The sequence below is a fragment of the Salmo trutta genome, chromosome 28, assembly GCF_901001165.1.
Source record: "Salmo trutta chromosome 28, fSalTru1.1, whole genome shotgun sequence".
Lineage (NCBI taxonomy): Eukaryota > Metazoa > Chordata > Actinopteri > Salmoniformes > Salmonidae > Salmo > Salmo trutta.
This window is the reverse complement of record NC_042984.1, coordinates 2531429-2558563: the sequence shown is the minus strand read 5'-3', so window position 1 is coordinate 2558563 and position 27135 is coordinate 2531429. Positions and strand designations below refer to the sequence as shown.

General features: G+C 43.8%; 2 protein-coding genes across 6 annotated transcripts in view; both read left to right on the top strand.

Annotated features, from left to right (window-relative positions):
- abcd1 (ATP-binding cassette, sub-family D (ALD), member 1) overlaps window positions 1-21641 on the top strand; it is a 32731-nt gene extending 11090 nt beyond the window's left edge. The window contains exons 6-12 of the mRNA XM_029718272.1: window positions 856-998; window positions 1474-1645; window positions 3080-3174; window positions 14533-14678; window positions 18062-18292; window positions 18488-18613; window positions 21102-21641. Coding sequence (XP_029574132.1) covers window positions 856-998; window positions 1474-1645; window positions 3080-3174; window positions 14533-14678; window positions 18062-18292; window positions 18488-18613; window positions 21102-21339 — 1151 coding nt within the window. The 3' untranslated portion in view covers window positions 21340-21641. The remainder of the gene's footprint in view (window positions 1-855; window positions 999-1473; window positions 1646-3079; window positions 3175-14532; window positions 14679-18061; window positions 18293-18487; window positions 18614-21101) is intronic.
- Window positions 21642-24610: 2969 nt separating this feature from the next.
- Window positions 24611-27135, top strand: part of LOC115165264 (plexin-B3) — a 227978-nt gene continuing 225453 nt past the window's right edge. For 3 of the 5 annotated variants that reach the window (XM_029718268.1, XM_029718270.1, XM_029718265.1), the window contains exon 1: window positions 24611-25884. The gene's annotated coding sequence lies outside the window, so the exon portion shown is untranslated. Of the gene's footprint in view, window positions 26169-27135 lie in introns of all 5 variants that reach the window. The other 2 variants (XM_029718266.1, XM_029718267.1) reach the window with 1 other exon arrangement.

The following is a 27135-nucleotide window of genomic DNA, read 5'->3' as shown; positions in this document are numbered from 1 at the left end:
TCGTGTCCAGCTCTCCTGCGTCTCCATCCAAAGCTAGCTGCTGGTAGGCTTGTCTCGTGTCCAGCTCTCCTGCGTCTCCATCCAAAGCTAGCTGCTGGTAGGCTCGTGTCGTGTCCAGCTCTCCTGCCTCTCCATCCAAAGCTAGCTGCTGGTAGGCTCGTGTCGTGTCCAGCTCTCCTGCCTCTCCATCCAAAGCTAGCTGCTGGTAGGCTTGTCTCGTGTCCAGCTCTCCTGTGTCTCCATCCAAAGCTAGCTGCTGGTAGGCTTGTCTCGTGTCCAGCTTTGCAACATACTCTAGCTATATGTCTCCTCTGTTTACAGTAATGATAGATTACTGTACTAAACATACAGCTTTTGGATTGATGGGCACCCCCACATATGAAACGGGCTCTGACGTCCTCTGGACTTTGGATGATAAACAGGGATGATCCATCAGACTGAGTCTGTGAAGCCGTTGACCATGTCCCCGACGGAGAAGGAGCAGGCTTACAAATGTGCTTATGTATGGGCTATGACGTGCTTATGTATGGGCTATGACGTGCTTATTTTATGGGCTATGACGTGCTTATTTTATGGGCTATGACGTGCTTATGTCTGGGCTATGACGTGCTTATGTATGGGCTATGACGTGCTTATGTATGGGCTATGAAGTGCTTATGTATGGGCTATGAAGTGCTTATGTATGGGCTATGACGTGCTTATGTATGGGCTATGAAGTGCTTATGTATGGGCTATGACGTGCGTATGTCTGGGCTATGAAGTGCGTATGTCTGGGCTATGAAGTGCGTATGTCTGGGCTATGAAGTGCTTATGTCTGGGCTATGAAGTGCGTATGTATCTTCTGTATGTTTTCAGACTCTGAGGATGTGAAGCAGTTGGCCATGAATTTGAAAGAGGAGGACCTAGTGAGTGAGAGGGCTCAGGCCTTCTCCACCGCCAGGAACCTCCTCAATTCCGCCGCCGACGCCGTCGAGAGAATCATGAGCTCTTACAAGGAGGTGAGGCTATAGAAACGAGCCCTAGGCCCAAACCCCTCACTGTCGAGAGAATCATGAGCTCTTACAAGGAGGTGAGGCTATAGAAACGACCCCTAGGCCCTAACCCCTCACGGTCAAGAGAATCATGAGCCCCATCGAGGAGTTGAGGCTCTCGACTTCTCATTTATTGATTGCGTCCCAAGTGTCACCCCGTCCCCTTTACAGTGCAGTAGCCTTTTTAAAACTCATTTTACCAGGTCAGTTGACTGAACACTTTCTCATTTACAGCAACAACCTGGGGAATAGTTACAGGGGTTAAAGTGTTCCATTTGGGACTGATGTTTTAATTTCCTTTCGTTTTGAACCATGATAAAATAACTAGTGAGTCTTTGGGGAAACTACTGTTCTATCATGATCTAAAATGTATAATAAACCCTTTTAATAAACTCTGGTACCACCTGCCGTGATTTACAGTTTAACCTTTGACCCGGTCCAGGTGACTGAGCTGGCTGGGTACACAGCCCGTGTGCACGAGATGTTCACTGTGTTCGAGGACGTGCGCGCGGGCGTGTTCCGTCGCTCTGCGGGGGGAGGGGATGAGCAGACGGGGGGAGGAACACAGCTGGTGCAGCACGGCATGAGGGTGGAGGGACCAATCATGATACGAGGTAAACTGACTGACAAGGAATTCAACCAATCACTAGGCTATTTTTTGTTAACAGGTGGTATTCAAAGTCGAACTGCGGTTGTATTTGTTTTTGTACGTTATTTTAGTTTTTATAAAATTCAGATGACAGATTATTGCATGGGACAATATACAAATGTTTTATTGAGTAAATGTATTTATTGGTTTCTTAACATTTTTGTAACACACTGAGGTTTCCTACCAAATGGTGACAGATTTTCATGTGAATATTCTAGAATGTATATTTTAGCCCCAGTTGTGTTTCTTCCAAATTGACTTGTTGCAGATTTATTTTTTTATATATTTTTTTTTACATCTGTGAGAGATGATGTAGTGCACACAGTGTAATTTTTAAGTGTTCATGTACCGAATAAAAATGTAAAGTTCCATGTGTTTCCATCGCCTTTTCAACAAACTGTTAAATAGAAAATGTGCCTACTCGGGTCTCGGCATGTGTGCGCTAACCAACAGCTCGTAGATACAGCCTGAGGAGGCTGTGCGGGTTGGCTAGTCTACATGATGAGATCATTATGGATGATATTTCTATCGGTCAAATGGCAGTCAAGCATCGTTTATCATGTCACCAGAATAAGACCCTCGGTATTTATTAGAAAGGAGCATCAAGATCACTGCGGAGTTTCACCACCCTGTGAAGTTCATCAAAAGTTATTTCATCTGTAGCCTAATAAACTGTTTCCCCGAGTCGGAAGTGGGAGGACCAGACTCGTCATGGTGCCTCAGGACTCGTCATGGTGGCGATGATATAGTTATCATCGCGTGACTCCCAAGTTTACTTCGATATGATTATTATACTGAACAAAAATAGTTAAAGTTCATATAAGGAAATCAGTCAATTGAAATAAATTACTTAGTCCCTAATCTATGGATATCACAACTGGGAATACAGATATGCATCTGTTGGTCACAGATACCTTCATTTTTTTTAAGTAGGAGTGTGGATCAGAAAACCAGTCAGTATCTGGTGTGACCATTTGCCTCATGCAGTGCGACACATCTCCTTTGCATACATTTACATTTAAGTAATTTAGCAGACGCTCTTATCCAGAGCGACTTACAAATTGGTGCATTCACCTATAATATCCAGCAGTTGATCAGGATGTTGATTGTGTCCTGTGGAATGTCGTCACGCTCCTCTTCAATGGCTGTGCAAAGTTACTGGATATTGGGCGGGAACTGGAACAAGCTGTCATACACGTTGATCCAGAGCATACCAAACATGCTCAATGGGTGACATGTCTGGTGTGTATGCAGGCCATGGAAGAACTGGGACATTTTCAGCTTTCCAGGAATTGTGTACAGACCGAGACAGCTTGTTACAATGTTATTGCTAGAAATGGGGGATACTGGTACTGTGTATGTTTTCTGGGCCCTGAACTGTCCCATTGTGTGTGTGCAGGTCAGGTGATAGACGTGGAGAAGGGCATCAGCTGTGAGAACCTTCCCATCATCACACCAACAGGAGACGTTGTAGTGTCCAGCCTCAACATCAAGGTAACACACAGACACACCTCGGCCCCACCAACGCAGCTTAGCACACTAGATCTACTCTGGGTTTTCTAAAAGGACACACCTCGGCCCCATCAACGCAGCTTAGCACACTAGATCTACTCTGGGTTTTCTCAAAGGACACACCTCGGCCCCACCAACGCAGCTTAGCACACTAGATCTAAAGCTAACCAGCTTCAGTTAGCTTCACATTCCAGCTCGGGCTTCACCTCGGCCCCATCAACGCAGCTTGCACACTAGATCTACTCTGGGTTTTCTCAAAGGACACACCTCGGCCCCACCAACGCAGCTTAGCACACTAGATCTAAAGTTTAACCAGCTTCAGTTAGCTTCACATTCCAGCTCAGGCTTCACCTCGGCCCCATCAACGCAGCTTAGCACACTAGATCTACTCTGGGTTTTCTAAAGTTTAACCAGCTTCAGTTAGCTTCACATTCCAGCTCAGGCTTCAGCCGTAATACGACGGTGGATATTGGCTGCTCTGCCTGCGCGTGTATGTCACGCATGACATGGCCGAACGCAGATCTCTTCATTGAGACGATGCTGAAACGTTAAGCCGCGGGCAAGTCAGTGCCACATTTTTTTCATTTTGTGCAAAAATGAACGAATAGTTATCCTGCTGAATTTGCAAGATATAAAATAGTATTTTAGAAGTGCCGTCTTTGTTTGGTTACCTGTCGTTAGTGTCGTCTTTGGTTACCTGTCGTTAGTGTCGTCTTTGGTTACCTGTCGTCTTTGGTTACCTGTCTTCTTTTTCCCCATTCCTATCGATAAAATGTCAGTCATACAAGTTTTATTAACTTTCAAAGGCATCCTGCCGTTACTAAATGTGTAATGTGATAGGTATTATAATATTATTATAAACATTTGATTTAATAAAATATTTTAAAGAGCAACTGTCCCTAAACCTAATCTAGTCCTTTTAAAAACGTCCTAATGTTGCATCTGAGTGTTACGTTTTATTCTAGTGGCAAAATGGACTACAGAGTAACTAGGATAATTCTGTTCAGTCATTCTTGTCTAAAAACGAAGTTTGGAACCTAAGTCCGTCAAAACGACGACTAAATCAAGGTTGGGTTTTGATTTCGGCAATGTCCCACTACAACGGGATTACCAGCTGCGTTGATTGTGTCGATCCACTAGTATGGGAGAAGACAGATGGTGAGGCGGCCGAGCGGGAACCTGATGCATGGGAGTAGTGAGCAGGCACGGGGAAACGGAACACGGATCAGAAGGAGAATTTAGCAAAGTTGGGGGGCTAAACAGACCGACCAACAAATAACAAACACAGCCCAACTCTTCACATCATAAAATATATGCTGTTTAGCAGATACTTTCTTTTTTTAATCCAAAGCATCTAACAGTACATTTTATAGTATATGATCTCTGGTGGGAATTGAACCTACAACCTTGGCGTTGCTAGTGCCACGCTCTTACCATAGGAGCCACTAAGGACCAATTTCCCGGAATCACATGAAGCATATTCCTCCTTCCTTTCTAAAGGTGATTTCTAGTCCAGCTAGCAGCAGCCTTAATCTGTGGTTGGAGGACACAGGCCATTTTTCAAGATCCCTGGTCCAACTTAGACTGCAACAGGGGAAACAATGTTTCAGACATATCAGCCATAACAACTTAGACACGGCAACAGGGGAACAATGTTTCAGCCAAAACAACTTAGACACGGCAACAGGGGAACAATGTTTCAGACATAACAACTTAGACACAACAACAGGGGAACAATGTTTCAGCCATAACAACTTAGACACGGCATAAAGACATAGACCTACAGTACCAGTCAAAGGTTTGGACAAACGTACTCAAGGATTTTTCTTTCTTTTTTTACTAGAGTGTGTAAAGCTGTCATCAAGGCAAAGGGTGGCTACTTTGAAGAATCTCAAATATAAAAATATACCAGCAGTAACTGTTTTTGGTTACTCCATGATTCTCGTATGTGTTATTTCATCGTTTTGATGTCTTCACTATTATTCTACAATGTAGAAAATAGTAAATAGAAATACCTTTTGAATGAGTAGGTGTGTCCAAAACTTTTGACTGGCATTAGTTACAGACGCATACCATCCTAACGACGATCAAGCAAAACTTTTAAACTCCCATGGAAACGAGCATAGATATGTTATCGTGAAGAGTAGATATGTAAATCTGGACACGTCCTGTTCTAGATAGGGACTGCTGCTGCTGCCCCAGTTCCTCTGTGTCGTTCTAGATAGGGACTGCTGCTGCTGCCCCAGTTCCTCTGTGTCGTTCTAGATAGGGACTGCTGCTGCTGCCCCAGTTCCTCTGTGTCGTTCTAGATAGGGACTGCTGCTGCTGCCCCAGTTCCTCTGTGTCGTTCTAGATAGGGACTGCTGCTGCTGCCCCAGTTCCTCTGTGTCGTTCTAGATAGGGACTGCTGCTGCTGCCCCAGTTCCTCTGTGTCCTTGCCTGGCTTCTTGTCTGACACAGTGATAACAGCAGCTGCTTACAAACATTTAGGTTCACTACCAAATGTCACCCTGTTCCCTATATATATATATATATATATATATATATATATATATATATATATATATATATATATATAGTGCACTGCTTTTAACCAGTACCCAATAAGGCTCTGGTTTAAACGTAGTGCACTATGAAGGGAATAGGGGGGGTCATTTGGGACTGAACACTGTGTTCTACACTCTGTGGAACTGTTGCAACCCTGACTGAGGGAACCTGGGGTTAGCTTGTTAGTATAAAACCACATGGGATCATTGTGCTGAGAGACTGAGAGAAGCTGACTGAGAGAAGCTGACTGAGAGAAGCTGACTGAGAGAAGCTGACTGAGAGAAGCTGACTGAGAGAAGCTGACTGAGAGACAGAGAAGCTGACTGAGATAATCTGGGGTTAGCTTGTTAGTATAAACCACATGGGATCATTGTGCTGAAGCGGCACGTATTTCAGTTGTTGAGCAACGTAATTCTTTGATCTTTAGCCAGCGTTTTTTAAAGCAGGTGCTGTGTGAGTCCCAAAGAGCACCCTATCCTCTCTCTAGTGCACTACTAGAGCACCCTATTCTCTCTCTAGTTCAGATCAAAGTTTATTTGTCACGTGCACCGAATACAACAGGTGTAGTAGACCTCACAGTAAAATGCTGTATACAACAGGTGTAGTAGACCTTACAGTGAAATGCTGAATACAACAGGTGTAGTAGACCTTACAGTGAAATGCTGAATACAACAGGTGTAGTAGACCTTACAGTGAAATGCTGAATACAACAGGTGTAGTAGACCTTACAGTGAAATGCTGAATACAACAGGTGTAGTAGACCTCACAGTGAAATGCTGAATACAACAGGTGTAGTAGACCTCACAGTGAAATGCTGAATAAAACAGGTGTAGTAGACCTTACAGTGAAATGCTGAATACAACAGGTGTAGTAGACCTCACAGTGAAATGCTGAATAAAACAGGTGTAGTAGACCTCACAGTGAAATGCTGAATACAACAGGTGTAGTAGACCTCACAGTGAAATGCTGAATACAACAGGTGTAGTAGACCTCACAGTGAAATGCTGAATACAACAGGTGTAGTAGACCTTACAGTGAAATGCTGAATACAACAGGTGTAGTAGACCTTACAGTGAAATGCTGAATACAACAGGTGTAGTAGACCTCACAGTGAAATGCTGAATACAACAGGTGTAGTAGACCTCACAGTGAAATGCTGAATACAACAGGTGTAGTAGACCTTACAGTGAAATGCTGAATACAACAGGTGTAGTAGACCTTACAGTGAAATGCTGAATACAACAGGTGTAGTAGACCTCACAGTGAAATGCTGAATACAACAGGTGTAGTAGACCTCACAGTGAAATGCTGAATACAACAGGTGTAGTAGACCTCACAGTGAAATGCTGAATACAACAGGTGTAGTAGACCTCACAGTGAAATGCTGAATACAACAGGTGTAGTAGACCTCACAGTGAAATGCTGAATACAACAGGTGTAGTAGACCTCACAGTGAAATGCTGAATACAACAGGTGTAGTAGACCTCACAGTGAAATGCTGAATACAACAGGTGTAGTAGACCTCACAGTGAAATGCTGAATACAACAGGTGTAGTAGACCTCACAGTGAAATGCTGAATACAACAGGTGTAGTAGACCTCACAGTGAAATGCTGAATACAACAGGTGTAGTAGACCTCACAGTGAAATGCTGAATACAACAGGTGTAGTAGACCTCACAGTGAAATGCTGAATACAACAGGTGTAGTAGACCTCACAGTGAAATGCTGAATACAACAGGTGTAGTAGACCTCACAGTGAAATGCTGAATACAACAGGTGTAGTAGACCTCACAGTGAAATGCTGAATACAACAGGTGTAGTAGACCTCACAGTGAAATGCTGAATACAACAGGTGTAGTAGACCTCACAGTGAAATGCTGAATACAACAGGTGTAGTAGACCTCACAGTGAAATGCTGAATACAACAGGTGTAGTAGACCTCACAGTGAAATGCTGAATACAACAGGTGTAGTAGACCTCACAGTGAAATGCTGAATACAACAGGTGTAGTAGACCTCACAGTGAAATGCTGAATACAACAGGTGTAGTAGACCTCACAGTGAAATGCTGAATACAACAGGTGTAGTAGACCTCACAGTGAAATGCTGAATACAACAGGTGTAGTAGACCTTACAGTGAAATGCTGAATACAACAGGTGTAGTAGACCTCACAGTGAAATGCTGAATACAACAGGTGTAGACCTCACAGTGAAATGCTGAATACAACAGGTGTAGTAGACCTTACAGTGAAATGCTGAATACAACAGGTGTAGTAGACCTTACAGTGAAATGCTGAATACAACAGGTGTAGGTAGACCTCACAGTGAAATGCTGAATACAACAGGTGTAGACCTTACAGTGAAATGCTGAATACAACAGGTGTAGTAGACCTCACAGTGAAATGCTGAATACAACAGGTATAGTAGACCTTACAGTGAAATGCTGAATACAACAGGTGTAGTAGACCTTAGAGTGAAATGCTGAATACAACAGGTGTAGTAGACCTCACAGTGAAATGCTGAATACAACAGGTGTAGTAGACCTCACAGTGAAATGCTGAATACAACAGGTGTAGTAGACCTCACAGTGAAATGCTGAATACAACAGGTGTAGTAGACCTCACAGTGAAATGCTGAATACAACAGGTGTAGTAGACCTCACAGTGAAATGCTGAATACAACAGGTGTAGTAGACCTCACAGTGAAATGCTGAATACAACAGGTGTAGTAGACCTCACAGTGAAATGCTGAATACAACAGGTGTAGTAGACCTCACAGTGAAATGCTGAATACAACAGGTGTAGTAGACCTTACAGTGAAATGCTGAATACAACAGGTGTAGGTAGACCTTACAGTGAAATGCTGAATACAACAGGTGTAGTAGACCTTACAGTGAAATGCTGAATACAACAGGTGTAGTAGACCTTACAGTGAAATGCTGAATACAACAGGTGTAGTAGACCTCACAGTGAAATGCTGAATACAACAGGTGTAGTAGACCTCACAGTGAAATGCTGAATACAACAGGTGTAGTAGACCTCACAGTGAAATGCTGAATACAACAGGTGTAGTAGACCTCACAGTGAAATGCTGAATACAACAGGTGTAGTAGACCTCACAGTGAAATGCTGAATACAACAGGTGTAGTAGACCTCACAGTGAAATGCTGAATACAACAGGTGTAGTAGACCTCACAGTGAAATGCTGAATACAACAGGTGTAGTAGACCTCACAGTGAAATGCGGAATACAACAGGTGTAGTAGACCTTACAGTGAAATGCTGAATACAACAGGTGTAGGTAGACCTTACAGTGAAATGCTGAATACAACAGGTGTAGGTAGACCTTACAGTGAAATGCTGAATACAACAGGTGTAGTAGACCTTACAGTGAAATGCTGAATACAACAGGTGTAGTAGACCTTACAGTGAAATGCTGAATACAACAGGTGTAGTAGACCTCACAGTGAAATGCTGAATACAACAGGTGTAGTAGACCTCACAGTGAAATGCTGAATACAACAGGTGTAGTAGACCTCACAGTGAAATGCTGAATACAACAGGTGTAGTAGACCTCACAGTGAAATGCTGAATACAACAGGTGTAGTAGACCTCACAGTGAAATGCTGAATACAACAGGTGTAGTAGACCTCACAGTGAAATGCTGAATACAACAGGTGTAGTAGACCTCACAGTGAAATGCTGAATACAACAGGTGTAGTAGACCTCACAGTGAAATGCTGAATACAACAGGTGTAGTAGACCTTACAGTGAAATGCTGAATACAACAGGTGTAGGTAGACCTTACAGTGAAATGCTGAATACAACAGGTGTAGTAGACCTTACAGTGAAATGCTGAATACAACAGGTGTAGTAGACCTTACAGTGAAATGCTGAATACAACAGGTGTAGTAGACCTCACAGTGAAATGCTGAATACAACAGGTGTAGTAGACCTCACAGTGAAATGCTGAATACAACAGGTGTAGTAGACCTCACAGTGAAATGCTTACAGGCTCTAACCAATAGTGCAAAAAAGGTATTAGGTGAACAATAGGTAAAGAAATAAAACAACAGTAAAAAGACTGAAAAATAACAGCAGCGAGGTTATATACAGTAGAGAGGTTATATACAGTAGAGAGGCTATATACAGTAGAGAGGCTATATACAGTAGAGAGGTTATATACAGTAGAGAGGCTATATACAGTAGAGAGGTTATATACAGTAGAGAGGCTATATACAGTAGAGAGGTTATATACAGTAGAGAGGCTATATACAGTAGAGAGGCTATATACAGTAGAGAGGCTATATACAGTAGAGAGGCTATATACAGTAGTAGAGAGGCTATATACAGTAGAGAGGCTATATACAGTAGAGAGGCTATATACAGTAGAGAGGCTATATACAGTAGAGAGGTTATATACAGTAGAGAGGCTATATACAGTAGAGAGGCTATATACAGTAGAGAGGCTATATACAGTAGAGAGGCTATATACAGTAGAGAGGCTATATACAGTAGAGAGGCTATATACAGTAGAGAGGCTTATATACAGTAGAGAGGCTATATACAGTAGAGAGGCTATATACAGTAGAGAGGCTATATACAGTAGAGAGGCTATATACAGTAGAGAGGTTATATACAGTAGAGAGGCTATATACAGTAGAGAGGCTATATACAGTAGAGAGGCTATATACAGTAGAGAGGCTATATACAGTAGAGAGGCTATATACAGTAGAGAGGCTATATACAGTAGAGAGGCTATATACAGTAGAGAGGCTATATACAGTAGAGAGGCTATATACAGTAGAGAGGCTATATACAGTAGAGAGGCTATATACAGTAGAGAGGCTATATACAGTAGAGAGGCTATATACAGTAGAAGAGGCTATATACAGTAGAGAGGCTATATACAGTAGAGAGGTTATATACAGTAGAGAGGCTATATACAGTAGAGAGGCTATATACAGTAGAGAGGATATATACAGTAGAGAGGCTATATACAGTAGAGAGGCTATATACAGTAGAGAGGCTATATACAGTAGAGAGGTTATATACAGTAGAGAGGTTATATACAGTAGAGAGGCTATATACAGTAGAGAGGTTATATACAGTAGAGGTTATATACAGTAGAGGTTATATACAGTAGAGAGGTTATATACAGTAGAGAGGTTATATACAGTAGAGAGGCTATATACAGTAGAGAGGCTATATACAGTAGAGAGGCTATATACAGTAGAGAGGCTATATACAGTAGAGAGGCTATATACAGTAGAGAGGCTATATACAGTAGAGAGGCTATATACAGTAGAGAGGCTATATACAGTAGAGAGGTTATATACAGTAGAGAGGCTATATACAGTAGAGAGGTTATATACAGTAGAGAGGTTATATACAGTAGAGAGGTTATATACAGTAGAGAGGTTATATACAGTAGAGAGGTTATATACAGTAGAGAGGCTATATACAGTAGAGAGGCTATATACAGTAGAGAGGCTATATACAGTAGAGAGGCTATATACAGTAGAGAGGCTATATACAGTAGAGAGGCTATATACAGTAGAGAGGTTATATACAGTAGAGAGGTTATATACAGTAGAGAGGTTATATACAGTAGAGAGGCTATATACAGTAGAGAGGCTATATACAGTAGAGAGGCTTATATACAGTAGAGAGGCTTATACAGTAGAGAGGCTATATACAGTAGAGAGGCTATATACAGTAGAGAGGCTATATACAGTAGAGAGGCTATATACAGTAGAGAGGCTATATACAGTAGAGAGGCTATATACAGTAGAGAGGCTATATACAGTAGAGAGGCTATATACAGTAGAGAGGCTATATACAGTAGAGAGGCTATATACAGTAGAGAGGTATATACAGTAGAGAGGCTATCTACAGTAGAGAGGCTATATACAGTAGAGAGGTTATATACAGTAGAGAGGCTATATACAGTAGAGAGGCTATATACAGTAGAGAGGCTATATACAGTAGAGAGGTTATATACAGTAGAGAGGTTATATACAGTAGAGAGGCTATAACAGTAGAGAGGTATATACAGTAGAGAGGCTATATACAGTAGAGAGGCTATATACAGTAGAGAGGCTATATACAGTAGAGAGGGCTATATACAGTAGAGCAGGCTATACTCGTAGAGAGGCTATATACAGTAGAGAGGCTATATACAGTAGAGAGGTTATAGAGAGACTATATACAGTAGAGAGACTGTATACAGTAGAGAGGCTATATACAGTAGAGAGGCTATATACAGTAGAGAGGCTATATACAGTAGAGAGGCCAAAACAGTAGAGAGGCTATAGAGAGGCTATATACAGTAGAGAGGCTATATACAGTAGAGAGGCTATATACAGTAGAGAGGCTATATACAGTAGAGAGGCTATATACAGTAGAGAGGCTATATACAGTAGAGAGGCTATATACAGTAGAGGCTATATACAGTAGAGGCTATATACAGTAGAGAGGCTATATACAGTAGAGAGGCTATATACAGTAGAGAGGCTATATACAGTAGAGAGGCTATATACAGTAGAGAGGCTATACAGTAGAGAGGCTATATACAGTAGAGAGGTTATATACAGTAGAGAGGCTATATACAGTAGAGAGGCTATATACAGTAGAGAGGCTATATACAGTAGCGAGGCTATATACAGTAGAGAGGCTATATACAGTAGCGAGGTTACATACAGACACCGGTTAGTCAGGCTGATTGAGGTAGTATGTACATGTAGATATGGTTAAAGTGACTATGCATATATGATGAACAGAGAGTAGCAGCAGCGTAAAAGAGGGGTTGGGGGGGGGGGGGCACACAATGCAAATAGTCTGGGTAACCATTTGATTACCTGTTCAGGAGTCTTATGTCTTGGGGGTAAAAACTGTTGAGAAGCCTTTTTGTCCTAGACTTGGCACTCCGGTACCGCTTGCCATGCGGTAGTAGAGAGAACAGTCTATGACTGGGGTGGCTGGGGTCTTTGACCATTGTTAGGGCCTTCCTCTGACACCGCCTGGTGTAGAGGTCCTGGATGGCAGGCAGCTTAGCCCCAGTATTGTACTGGGCCGTACCCACTACCCTCTGTAGCGCCTTGCGGTCGGAGGCCGAGCAGTTGCCGTACCAGGCGGTGATGCAACCGGTCAGGATGCTCTCGATGGTGCAGCTGTAGAACCTTTTGAGGATCTCAGGACCCATGCCAAATCTTTTCAGTCTCCTGAGGCTTTGTCGTGCCCTCTGCACTACTTTTGACCAGGGTCCTATGGGACAAAAGTAGTGCAGGGATCCTGGTCTAATGTAGTGCACTATATAGAGGATAGGGTGCCATTTGGGACAGACTGCGTAGTAGGTAAGTTATTCCTACGTGGAAATAGAGGTCCTAGGAAACATCTCTCCACTAGCTACCTGGCTCGTCTCCTCCTGTATAATATACATGTAGAGGTCCTAGGAAACATCTCTCCACTAGCTACCTGGCTCGTCTCCTCCTGTATAATATACATGTAGAGGTCCTAGGAAACATCTCTCCACTAGCTACCTGGCTCGTCTCCTCCTGTATAATATACATGTAGAGGTCCTAGGAAACATCTCTCCACTAGCTACCTGGCTCGTCTCCTCCTGTATAATATACATGTAGAGGTCCTAGGAAACATCTCTCCACTAGCTACCTGGCTCGTCTCCTCCTGTATAATATACATGTAGAGGTCCTAGGAAACATCTCTCCACTAGCTACCTGGCTCGTCTCCTCCTGTATAATATACATGTAGAGGTCCTAGGAAACATCTCTCCACTAGCTACCTGGCTCGTCTCCTCCTGTATAATATAAATGTAGAGGTCCTAGGAAACATCTCTCCACTAGCTACCTGGCTCGTCTCCTCCTGTATAATATTGCGCGGGTTGTTGTGGCCTCGTCTCCTGGGTGTGACGTAGACGACTGTATAAAATCCTGCCCCTGTAGAGGTTAAAGAGCAAAATGGCACCATTCTACAGGAGCCTCTCTCTCTCTCTCCAATGCATCAGAACGGAGGACTCGCTCGCTCGCTCACTCACTCTCATATCAGGGCGGAGGCCTCTCTCTCTCCAATGCATCAGAACGGAGGACTGACTCACTCACTCTCATATCAGGGCGGAGGCCTCTCTCTCTCCAATGCATCAGAACGGAGGACTCACTCACTCACTCTCATATCAGAGCAGAGGCCTCTCTCTCTCCAATGCATCAGAACGGAGGACTCACTCACTCACTCGTATCAGGGCGGAGGCCTCTCTCTCTCCAATGCATCAGAACTATGGCATTTAGGACATTTGCATTTTTCTGTATGGTGTGTGTGTGTCTGTGGGAGAGAGCGAGTGGGGATCATGGTTTGCCCCAACACAGTAAGTCCCCTGTTTAAAGTATCCTTTCATGATCAATTCATGTTTCATCAGTGGCTAGTTCCACACTGTGATCTCCTCACACACACCACAGCACCATAGCATGATCCTCTTTGTGAAACAATGTGCTGATTGTTTTGGCTAGCTACATTCCTGCTCCATGCGGAGTATCTGAGGTAGTAGGCTCTGTCTGGGAACCCTGGCTCTGATCATTGGGTACTCCCATAACTTACCCCCCTCTCTCTCTCACTCCTCTCTCTCTCTCTCTCTCTCACTCCTCTCTCTCTCTCTCACTCCTCTCTCTCTCTCTCTCTCACTTCTCTCTCTCTCACTCCTCTCTCTCTCTCACTCTCTCACTCACTCACTCACTCACTCACTCACTCACTCACTCACACACTCACACTCACCTCTCTCTCCCCAGGTGGAGGAAGGGATGCATCTGTTAATAACAGGTCCTAACGGCTGTGGGAAGAGCTCTCTGTTCAGGATCCTCAGTGGTCTGTGGCCAGTCTATGGAGGGGTGCTTTACAAACCACCACCCCAAAACATGTTCTACATACCTCAGAGGTTAGTGTACACACACACACACACACCTCTCAGTGGTGTATTGCTAACACAAGTCTTCAGGTCTGGTGGGTGAGTGGGGACCCACTTTTTAGTTTATTTTCCTGTTTATTTTTTGTATTTTTTTGTGGCGGTCTACGGTATATATGTTTTATCATTTGAAATGACTAAACGTCCTCTCACTGTCAACTGCGTTTTTATTTTCAGCAAACTTAAAATGTGTAAATATTTGTACGAACATAAGATTCAACAACTGAGACATAAACTGAACAAGTTCCACAGACATGTGACTAACAGAAATGGAATAATGTGTCCCTGAACAAAGGGGGGGTCAAAATCAAAAGCCTGCAAGTTCCCGGACATTTCTGGGGCGAATGGTCCTAGCCCTCACCCTCCGATCCAACAGGTCCCAGACGTGCTCAATGGGATTGAGATCCGGGCTCTTCGCTGGCCATGGCAGAACACTGACATTCCTGTCTTGCAGGAAATCACGCACAGAACAAGTCCTGTCTGGTCCAGCAACGGTGGGTTTGTGCCCATAGGCGAGTTTGTTGCCGGTGATGTCTGGTGAGGACCTGCCTTACAACAGGCCTACAAGCCCTCAGTCCAGCCTCTCTCAGCCTATTGCGGACAGTCTGAGCACTGATGGAGGGATTGTGCGTTCCTGGTGTAACTCGGGCAGTTGTTGTTGCCATCCTGTACGTGTCCCGCAGGTGTGACGTTCGGATGTACCGATCCTGTGCAGGTGTTGTTACACGTGGTCTGCCACCGCGAGGACAATCAGCTGTCCGTCCTGTCTCCCTAGCGCTGTCTTAGGCGTCTCACAATACGGACATTGCCCTGGCCACATCTGCAGTCCTCATGCCTCCTTGCAGCATGCCTAAGGCACATTCACGCAGATGAGCAGGGACCCTGGTCATCTTTCCTTTGGTGTTTTTCAGAGTCAGTAAAGGCCTTTTTAGTGTCCTAAGTTTTCATGACTGTGACCTTAATTGCCTACCGTCTGCAAGCCGTTAGTGTCTTATCGACCGTTCCACAGGTGCATGTTCATTAACTGTTTATGGTTCATTGAACAATCATGTGAAACAGTGTTTAACCCCTTTACAATGAAGATCTGTGAAGTTATTTGGATTTTTACGAATTGTCTTTGAAAGACAGGGTCCTGAAAAAGGGACGTTTCTTTTTTTGCTGAGTTTACTTGTAACCCCCCAAAAAGGTGTCACAAATGAAAAGAACCTGACCAAGTAAATCGACTAGAAACGCTGCCATCTCTCTGGAGGCCGTCGGCGGCGTCGGCTGCCATCTCTCTGGAGGCCGTCGTCGGCGACCCGTCAGGAAGTCCAGGACCCAGTTAAGTAGGGAGGGGTTCAGTCCCAGGGTTCTGAGCTTTGTGGTGAGCTTAGAAGGCATTGTAGTATTGAAGGCTGAGCTGTAGTCAATGAACAGCATTCTCACACACATACATTCCTCTTGTCCAGATGGGTGAAGGGCAGTGTGCAGTGCGATGGTGATAGCATCATCCGTGGATTGGTCAGGGCGGTAGGAGAATTGGAGAGGGTGGAGCGGTTGGAAGGAGGGGAGGTGATGTGGTCTTTTGACTAGCCTCTCAAAGCACTTCATAAGTCGTACAGTTACTTTCTTGGGCACAGGGATGATGGTGGACATCTTGAAGCAGGTGGGGATAACAGCCTGAGTTGGAGAGATGTCCAGAAACGCAACAGCTAGCTGGTCTGCGCGTGCTCTAAGGGCGTGGCTAGGGATACCATCTTGGCCGGGCTAACTCGTGAGGGTTAACAAGCTTGAATGACTTGCGTATGTCCTCCGTGGAGACCCTAAGATTAGCACCTTCCACCTCAAATACACGGAACAAACATAAACGCTACATGCAACAATTTCTACGATTTTACTGAGTTACAGTTCATATAAGGAAATTAGTCAATTTAAATAAATTCATTAGACCCTAATCTATGGATTTCACATGACTGGGAATACAGATATGCATCTGTTGGTCACAGATACTTAAAAAAAAAAAAAAAGGTAGGGGTGTGGATCAAAAAACCGGTCAGTATCTGGTGTGACCACCATTTGCCTCATACAGCGCGACACATCTCCTTTGATTGTGGCCTGTGGAATGTTGTCCCACACGTCTTCATAACATGGCTGTCGGTCCCAACAAACGTAGTGGAGCTGTGGAGAATAAGGAAAGGGCCTCTTGAAGAGATCTTTTGTTTTTCATGGAATAGGTGATGCCGATCTCTCTGGGTAGGCTCACCATCCATGAGGACTACAACTCCATAAAATATATCTGACCAAGTGAATGGTCGACAACTGCTTCTCAAGACGCTGCGACGAATGGACCACCAATTATCACAGTTCCTCTGAAGAGATGGCTGGGTTTCACAGTTCCTCTGAGGAGATGGCTAGGTTTCACAGTTCCTCTGAAGAGATGGCTGGGTTTCACAGTTCCTCTGAGGAGATGGCTAGGTTTCCCTCGTTAGCACAGTTCCTCTGAGGAGATGGCTAGGTTTCCCTCGTTAGCACAGTTCCTCTGAAGAGATGGCTAGGTTTCCCTCGTTAGCACAGTTCCTCTGAAGAGATGGCTAGGTTTCCCTCGTTAGCACGGTTCCTCTGAAGAGATGGCTAGGTTTCCCTCGTTAGCACGGTTCCTCTGAAGAGATGGCTAGGTTTCCCTCGTTAGCACAGTTCCTCTGAAGAGATGGCTAGGTTTCCCTCGTTAGCACAGTTCCTCTGAAGAGATGGCTAGGTTTCCCTCGTTAGCACGGTTCCTCTGAAGAGATGGCTAGGTTTCCCTCGTTAGCACAGTTCCTCTGAAGAGATGGCTAGGTTTCCCTCGTTAGCACAGTTCCTCTGAAGAGATGGCTAGGTTTCACTCGTTAGCGCACTTCCTCTACAAGGCTTGCTCGAGGACAGCAACAATTGAACTGTCAAAGACGTGGCCTAAAGGATTTTGCACGCTTCTGATTTGCTGATAATCTATCGTTTCTCTCACACATGAATCCTTTAGTTGACTTGGCTTACACTAGCAACAAGATATGCCAAATTTTTAATAACCACAGATACAAGGCTCACGGCCAGGAATCAGGTGGTTTTGACAAGACACAAGGCTCACGGCCAGGAATCAGGTGGTTTTGACCACAGACAGGGCTCACGGCCAGGAATCAGGTGGTTTTTGAAATGTTGCTTGAAATATTTGATTCCATGTGCTTCTTGGTTGTTCAGATTTCAGGAAAAAGAACAGATTTTAAAATCAAATGCCAAAAAAAAAATCTGATTCAACTGTCACTGTGAACAAGGCTTAACAGATCTGGCTGTGTGTGATTTTTATATAGTTGATCTTAAATGTTTGTTTCGTGTTCGTCCATCAGGCCGTACATGTCAGTGGGGACCCTGCGAGACCAGTTGATTTACCCAGACACCGAGACAGAGATGGAGGACAGAGGATTCACGGACCAGCAGCTAGAGGGGATCCTCGGAACCGTCAACCTGGTCTACATTCTGGAGAGGGAAGGAGGGTGGAGTGCAGAAAGCGACTGGAAGGACGTGTTGTCAGGAGGAGAGAAACAGAGGATTGGGATGGCACGGATGTTCTACCACAGGTACCACGACGTATACAATAAACTGTATTCCTCACCAGGCGTGTGTAAGGATGGAAACTAAAACCATTATAATGAACTGTTGTCTCCAACGTGATGAAGTAAAAAAAAATCTATTCCTATACCGTATCAGTGTTAGAGGAATGGAAACGGTATCTTTGGATTTCCTACTAATGTAGTGTGTGTTGTCTTGCCCAGGCCTAAGTATGCCCTGTTAGACGAGTGCACCAGCGCTGTCAGCATCGACGTGGAGGGGAAGATCTTCCAGGCAGCAAAGGATGCTGGGATAGCACTGCTTTCGATAACCCATCGACCCTCCCTCTGGTCAGCATGCTTATCAATCAATCAACTAATTTATTTATATAGCCTTTTTTTTTTTTAACAGATTCTGTATGTGCATTTTATTCATTTAACAATTCATTCCTGAAGGAAACCGGTTTTGTATGGGTACATAAATTTGAAATGTAGAGTTTGTTTTCTGATCTAATCAATGTGCAAAAAGAAGGTAAGACTTGAGTTTACACAGGCAGCCCAATTCTGATCTCTTTTTCACTAATTGGTCTTTTGACCAATCAGATCAGCTCTGAAAAATATGGATGGGGGTTGGAACCAAAATAATTCACCAATCGTTGGTTCTGTTCAGAACAAATTCTGCCCATACCATAACCCCAACGTTGACATCCGCAAACTGCTCGTCCACACGACGCCATACACGCTTTCTGCTATCTGTCCGGTACAGTTGAAACCGTCATTCATCCGTGAAGAATCACACTTCTCCAGCGTGTCAGTGGCCATCGAAGGTGAGCATTTGACCACTGAAGTCCGTTACGATGCCGAACTGCAGTCAGGTCAAGACCCTGGTGAGGACGACGAGCAACGAGATGAGCTTCCCTGAGACGGTTTCTGACACTTTGTGCAGAAATTCTTTAGTTGTGCAAAACCCCCAGTTTCATCCATTGTCTGGGGTGGCTGGTCTCAGACGATCCCGCAGGTGAAGAAGCCGGAAGTAGAGGTCCTGGGCTGGTGTGGTTGTAAGGCCGGTTGGACCTACTGCCAAATTCTCTAAAACGATGTTAAGATGCGGCTTATGGTATTAAATTCAAAGGAAAAATGCTCCCTAAAAGGGATGTACATTTCTGACCTTTTTATTTCAGCTCTTGAAACATGGGAGCAACACTTTACATGTAGCATTTTATATATAAAACCATTTTTTGATCAATAGACATCAATATACGCTTTTTTTTTTTTTTTTTACATTTAGCTGGACATTAAATTCACTTAGAGCAGCTTGCTGTGGATCGGGTGAGTGATTTTAATCTGTATAGGAAAGTCGTCAAGAGCAAGTTTTTGTATTTTGACGTAACAGCATGGTTTTAATCATAATGGAAGCCAAGTGCGGCGCACACTGATCTGCCAATCGGTGTGGGGGACGTGAGATGCAACTGAAATGAAGGGCGAGACGATTGAGACGACTTGACTTGGAAGAGCTGGGTATCTTACTAGGAGATGCATGATCTGAATTAGACCCACAGAATTATACCTACGGAGGACTGGCTTCTATGGAGGAACTTCTGAGAGTTGGTTTAACGTTGGACCAGAGCAAATGTTAACTAGCTAGCTAACAAGCTTGTGTGTGCAGAGCAGCAATATAATAAAAAACAAAATCGCCTTTTTTTTTTAGTTCATAAAAACAGTGATAACTGTAGTAGCATTGGAAAAAGTAAATCTATTCTCCTAATTAAACATGTCTCTCTAATTTCTGAATTACTCTTGTAATGTCGGCAGTAACGTGCTTCAGAGGGGCAGGTAGCCTACACACACCCACTGGCAAAGATTTCCAGCTGGCAGGCAGACGTTGGTATACGTTTGAGTGACAGTGTGAGGGTTTTGTTGCGATTTTTCTGTGCCACTGGAAAAAATAATGTTATTAACCGGTTCTCATGCTTTTATTTTTATTTTTTTTATTTTTTAAATAACGGTTCTGTTCCAGAACGGTATGTCTCTGTTTCTGTTTGGATTCTGTTCCTCAAAATGTTATTTTTCGGTTCTGTTCCCTGAACCAATTCCAACCCTTGGTCAAAAGACCATTAGTGGAGAAAACAAAAGGGCCGTATATACATTAGGAAGCCAATGAAACGGGACCTCTTTTTTTTTTGTGACTAATGAATACACCCCAGAATTGAGCTTCCTGTGTAAATGCAGCCTTTGAGAAACCCCAGGTTGTAGATGAGTAGTTATATGAATCCTCCAGTAGGGGGCAGTGGTGCTCTGAGAGTTCAGCCTCTGTCGGTCACTGCCGTGTCTTGTAGAGTAGAGGCCAGGCAGGAACAACCCATACCCATAGTCACTTCATATGGAGTAGAGGCCAGGCATTTCCCTGTAGAGCTCCTATACCAATAGTGAATCATTTCCCCGTACAGCTCCTATACCAATAGTGAATCATTTTCCCCGTACAGCTCCTATACCAATAGTGAATCATTTTCCCCGTACAGCTCCTATACCAATAGTGAATCATTTTCCCCGTACAGCTCCTATACCAATAGTGAATCATTTCCCCGTACAGCTCCTATACCAATAGTGAATCATTTCCCCGTACAGCTCCTATACCAATAGTGAATCATTTCCCCGTACAGCTCCTATACCAATAGTGAATCATTTCCCCGTACAGCTCCTATACCAATAGTGAATCATTTTCCCCGTACAGCTCCTATACTATCTCCGCACCGATCTCTCTGGATAACGGTGATCCATTTGATTTTAATACAATGTTAGTCAATCTCAAACACGCAGCTTTCCTTCCTTCCCATTACAGGAAGTACCACACCCACCTGCTTCAGTTTGACGGCGAGGGTGGCTGGCGGTTCGAGAAGCTGGACGCCTCCACACGCGTCTCTCTCCAGGATGAGAAACAGAAGCTGGAGTCCCAGCTCTCTGGGATACCCAAGATGCAACAGCGCCTGTCGGATCTCTGCCGCATGCTGGGGGAGGACGCAACCATGTCAGGAAGCGGGGGAGGAGAGGAAGCGGGGGAGGAGGAGAAGGAAGAGTGACGAACAAGGACAATAGAAGGATGATGATCATGTGGATGGATGGATGGGAATGAAAGAACTGTTGGCCCTGTCCAGAAACGACCCCCTGTGGTATTTGTCCCCTAGACGAGGTGTAGCTCTACTCATATTGTTACTAATAGGTTCCAGTCCTTTCAGATCCTCTGGGCTGCTCAGGCCATAGGGTCGAGGTCCAAGAGGCTGGCTCTTCTAGTGTATATTGTGGTTCTGGACTTCCAACCACTCAGATGTGGCTGTTAATGTGAGCAGCAGTATGTGAGAGGAAGTAGACTCTAGGGGAGAGTGGGAGGGTGGTAGTGTAGTGGGAGGAGGAAGTAGACTCTAGGGGAGAGTGGGAGGGTGGTGGGAGGAGGAAGTAGACTCTAGGGGAGAGTGGGAGGGTGGTGGGAGGAGGAAGTAGACTCTAGGGGAGAGTGGGAGGGTGGTGGGAGGAGGAAGTAGACTCTAGGGGAGAGTGGGAGGGTGGTAGTGTAGTGGGAGGAGGAAGTAGACTCTAGGGGAGAGTGGGAGGGTGGTGGGAGGAGGAAGTAGACTCTAGGGGAGAGTGGGAGGGTGGTAGTGTAGTGGGAGGAGGAAGTAGACTCTAGGGGAGGGTGGTAGTGTAGTGGGAGGAGGAAGTAGACTCTAGGGGAGAGTGGGAGGGTGGTAGTGTAGTGGGAGGAGGAAGTAGACTCTAGGGGAGAGTGGGAGGGTGGTGGGAGGAGGAAGTAGACTCTAGGGGAGGGTGGTGGGAGGAGGAAGTAGACTCTAGGGGAGAGTGGGAGGGTAGTGGGAGGAGGAAGTAGACTCTAGGGGAGAGTGGGAGGGTGGTAGTGTAGTGGGAGGAGGAAGTAGACTCTAGGGGAGAGTGGGAGGGTGGTGGGAGGAGGAAGTAGACTCTAGGGGAGAGTGGGAGGGTGGTAGTGTAGTGGGAGGAGGAAGTAGACTCTAGGGGAGAGTGGGAGGGTGGTAGTGTAGTGGGAGGAGGAAGTAGACTCTAGGGGAGAGTGGGAGGGTGGTGGGAGGAGGAAGTAGACTCTAGGGGAGAGTGGGAGGGTGGTAGTGTAGTGGGAGGAGGAAGTAGACTCTAGGGGAGAGTGGGAGGGTGGTGGGAGGAGGAAGTAGACTCTAGGGGAGGGTGGTAGTGTAGTGGGAGGAGGAAGTAGACTCTAGGGGAGAGTGGGAGGGTGGTAGTGTAGTGGGAGGAGGAAGTAGACTCTAGGGGAGAGTGGGAGGGTGGTGGGAGGAGGAAGTAGACTCTAGGGGAGAGTGGGAGGGTGGTGGGAGGAGGAAGTAGACTCTAGGGGAGAGTGGGAGGGTGGTAGTGTAGTGGGAGGAGGAAGTAGACAACTGCAAGTGCCAACTCCGCTGCCGCGCTCTCCCCTCCGTCTACCTACCGCCGCGCTCTCCCCTCCGTCTACCTACCGCCGCGCTCTCCCCTCCGTCAATGCATGCCAAATATCACCCTATTCCCTATATAGTGCACTACTTTTCACCAGGGCCCCTAGGGAATAGGGGGGGGGGGGCATTTGGGACAGAACCTCGGTGGGAGAGGTGACTGACCTCTTCAGAACCATCTGCTCTACTGAATTACAATTTCAACAAATTACATTTATTTTATAGAGTTTGACACCAATATATTTCTGAATAGCGGAGAGATACTTTGAGGTTTCTAATGATGAATGTAACAATCTATATTTCATTACAGTCTGTGCTGTATGTAGACAATTGATACAAAGGTAATAACCTTTTTTTTCTTTATTTTAATATAGATTGATTTATTAAATTATTTTTTTTGTAGAGTATAGATAACTTTTTTGATACTGTAATATAGCTTACACCAGGTGTTTTCATTCTGCCAATTATGTTGCAAAATGTTTGTTTTTTTTTTAAAGCAAAGAAAAGAGGTCGAGACTTCTCAGAATCTTTCCCCAATGAACTCCAAACAGTTGCAAAACATTCTGTTGTGTAACAGAATCGGCGGCATGAATACACCCCCAGGGCTAGCTCTGGTCCTGGAGGGCCTAAAGCACTTATTTAACCAACCTGGAAGACCAGGTGCGTTGAATTTAGGCGAAATCACAGAACTGATCCATTCGCTCAGTTGGTCCGGTGAGGTGCCTAGTTGGAACAAAATCCTACAGTACTCCAGGAGCAGGGTTGCCTACGCACCTCTCTGCCAATTATTTAGCTATTTGTAAATTATATTGAATTGAGATTATTAGTCAATTTATCTAATGTAATCTAAAGATTGTAGCCTGTCACATTTTGTGCCTTAAGTGCCCTTAACCTAAATGATTATGGTTTACTTGCATGTTTTCCCACTATTAACTGTAGAATATTGAAACATATCTGTGGGGGACCTTCTAGAATTTCAAAGAAGGGCCAAGGATTTATAAAAATATTATTTTTTTTTTAATTAAATTTTGTTTTAATTTCCATTTCATCTGTACAATAATTGTGTGGTCTTCTGATTTCATCTCTTCAATTTGTTGGAAAGAGAAGGGTTAAAAGAGAAGAGCGCCAATATCTAATCAGGATGGTCTCTGGGTAGGAAAATGTATCTAGCTCGATCAACCATTGGCTAAGCCATCAGCAGCTGGACAGAAGGCCCCTGCCGTTTAACTCATAGACCCGTTTCTGTGTTTGGAAACATTGCTGCATGAGGCTGCAGTGCACAAGGTGGTGTCAGGACAAAGGAGGTCCAATGGAACGGCAGCAAATAAAGCCTTTATTTACATGTTGCTTATCAGTGCATTTCACACTACTATTTTATCGTCGCAAATCAACTGCATTTATACTTTTAAAACAAAAACTGTCCACCTTCAGCCAGTAAAATGGCTCTCTGACTAGCTTTTGCTACAGCTGCTGCGTCCAAAATAGTTATTTTGTAAAGATCACAACCAAATATAATCTTATGCAACTGTCCAAGCAAGAATCAAATCATCATTGTAAAGTGTATGAGGAAACCAAAACATATTTAGTTTTGACGGGGGGAGAAAAATATATAGACATTTCTAATTGCCGCCTAGAGTCTTGCACATCTGCCTGACGTGTGTGTTGGAAAAGTGTCTATTAGAGCATAATTTAGACCGTGGAATCAAACAATCACTTTTTGGCATGCACGGGTAGGAGGACTCAGTTGGTAGAGCATGGTGTTTGCAACGCCAGGGTTGTGGGTTCGATTCCCACGGGGGACCAGTACGGAGAAAAATATTGTATGAAATGTATGCATTCACTACTGTAAGTCGCTCTGGATAAGAGTCTGCTAAAATGTAAATGTAAAATGAGGACTGTTTAAAAAAAAAAGAGACAAATAATGGCACTTAAAATATATATTTTAACAGATTATTGCATTTTAAGCTTCAGATCACTTTTTGATCAGATCAAATGATTGACATAGAGGCGTTGTGTTGAACACTGCGATGTTTAACAGTGAGAATGGCAGAATGGTGAACTTACTAAATGAAATGAGAGGTTGACTGTGTGATATTAGGTTGCTTTTTGTGTAAATATTTTCCGTCAGGATTTTAATGATTTGTAAAACAAACAAGAATCTGTTGGTCATTCAGGCAGAGATCTAAAATGTATAGAAACACCATTCAAAAATGGAATCGGAGTGATAAAATACAGTATATTTTGAATGAGGAAGTAATAGCTGATTTTTTTTCATATAATTTAGGAAATTAAATGGTGCTTTTGTATAGGTATGATTTCATGTGGGCTACTAAAGTGAACGGGATGCTTATTCTTTAACATTATCGGATGCTGTGTGTGACTGCTGTCTCCTGTCTATCAGCTTTTTGTCTGTGTTTGACCAAAACTGGCTCTTCTATATCGACCATTGAAGTGCACAGGTATTACAGCCGCTGTCCTGTTTTTAATCAGCCCAGTTGTCATTGTCCATTATGCATTTTATATATAGATGGGTCCATTTTTAAATATGGAAAGATCAAATGAACTAAACTCATGTTTGTCCTTTTTTTAAATTTTTTTAAATGTAATAATTTTTCTGGCCATTTCTATTCATCTAGTTACTCAGCTTCTAGAAAGATGATATACTTTTGGCTTATATTGCCTACAAACCATGCTTAGTCTGTCTGACCATTTTTTAATCCGTTTCTCAGTGTCTATTCCAGAAATATCAGATTTTGAGCGTTTACCTGTATCCCAGACAAGAGTAGTAACATTTTAAGTTGGTGTTAAATATTTAGTTTACAAACCCGATAAAAGAAAAGTCTTATTAGAATGAAAGTACTTCCCATTTTAGACACCATACATTCGCTTTGAAGAAGCGACGTTTCCCTTTTACGTCCCTGTCCTCTACGACGTGTTGCATTTCCGACCGACCGACCGCAACTTTCCAGTCCGACTACAGCCGCTCCTCTGCGGCAGAGAGAAGCGCCAAGCTACCCTGTTTCTGGGGGTTGGGGTGGTCCTTCAGTCATTCATCCGATGTAAATACTACAACGTTGATTTATCTGTGAGCGCGTTTTTTATTCCCCAAAACGTTAGATAAAACCGAAGCGCACCGTGAATCACCGAGAGGTAAGTCCACTACTTCTGAACTTGTGTGAAAAGTACATTGCTAATGTTAGCTACCTGTAGCATGGCTGCTGATGTTAAAACCATGTTAAATAGTTAAAAACCTATTGAAAGGAAGCGTGTTGGCTGTCGTATGGATGTGGACGGACGGACGGACGTATTTCGTGGAGTATGAAATCTTATGTAAACGCTACTATTCCGCTCACAAATACTTTGTACGCATTCCTCTACGGACGGACGGAGACGGACGGACGGACTAGGTGTTTCCCGAGGCAGATCGGCTACTTGTACGTCAAACTGCCTGTTTCAACTGAAATAACCTAACTAGTATTAAAGACGAGCCGTTGTGCTGTGTTTTGTAAGTGAACGACCTGTAGTTAACGCAACAGATCTGTTTATAGCGACCGTCTGGTTGAAAGACAACTTAGTGGAGAATGTCATCCGTGTTTTATTTTCAACACCTGTCCGTGTTGTAGTACAGCTAGAGTTACAGCATGTCTGGTGCACAGGGGGACAACACCAATACACTTTAGTTGTTCAGAGTATATCTTTAAACGTTTTGGATCTGTATATATTTTATAGATGAGAACGTGTAAACTAAAAGAGAGCTTGCTGTACATGAAATTGAACGCATTCATTGAGTCTTGTTTGGATCCACAGCAACCAGTCTGTCGTACCGCTGTCTCCAACTCACATGTCACCTGGGTGACATTTTTCTATTTTTTTCCTGCTGTCGTCATTGTCAACAGATCTAGATGTGGAAGAGACACAGTTCAAGTTTACATACACTTAGGTTGGAGTCATTAAAACTCGTTTTTCAACCTCTCCACAAATGTCTTGTTATCAAACTATATAGTTTTGGCAAGTTGGTTAGGACATCTACTTTGTGCATGGCACAAGTAATTTTTCCAACAATTATTTACAGACAGATTATTTCACTTATAATTCACTGTATCACAATTCCAGTGGGTCAGAAGTTTACATACACTAAGTTGACTGTGTCTTTAAACAGCTTGGAAAATTCCAGAAAATTATGTCATGGCTTTAGAAGCTTCTGATAGGCTAATTGACATCATTGGAGTCAATTGGAGGTGTACCTGTGGATGTATTTCAAGGCCTACCTTCAAACTCAGTGCCTCTTTGCTTGACATCGTGGGAAAATCAAAAGAAATCAGCCAAGACCTCAGACAAAAAAAATAGACCACAAGTCTGGTTCATCCTTGGGAGCAATTTCCAAACGCCTGAAGGTACCAC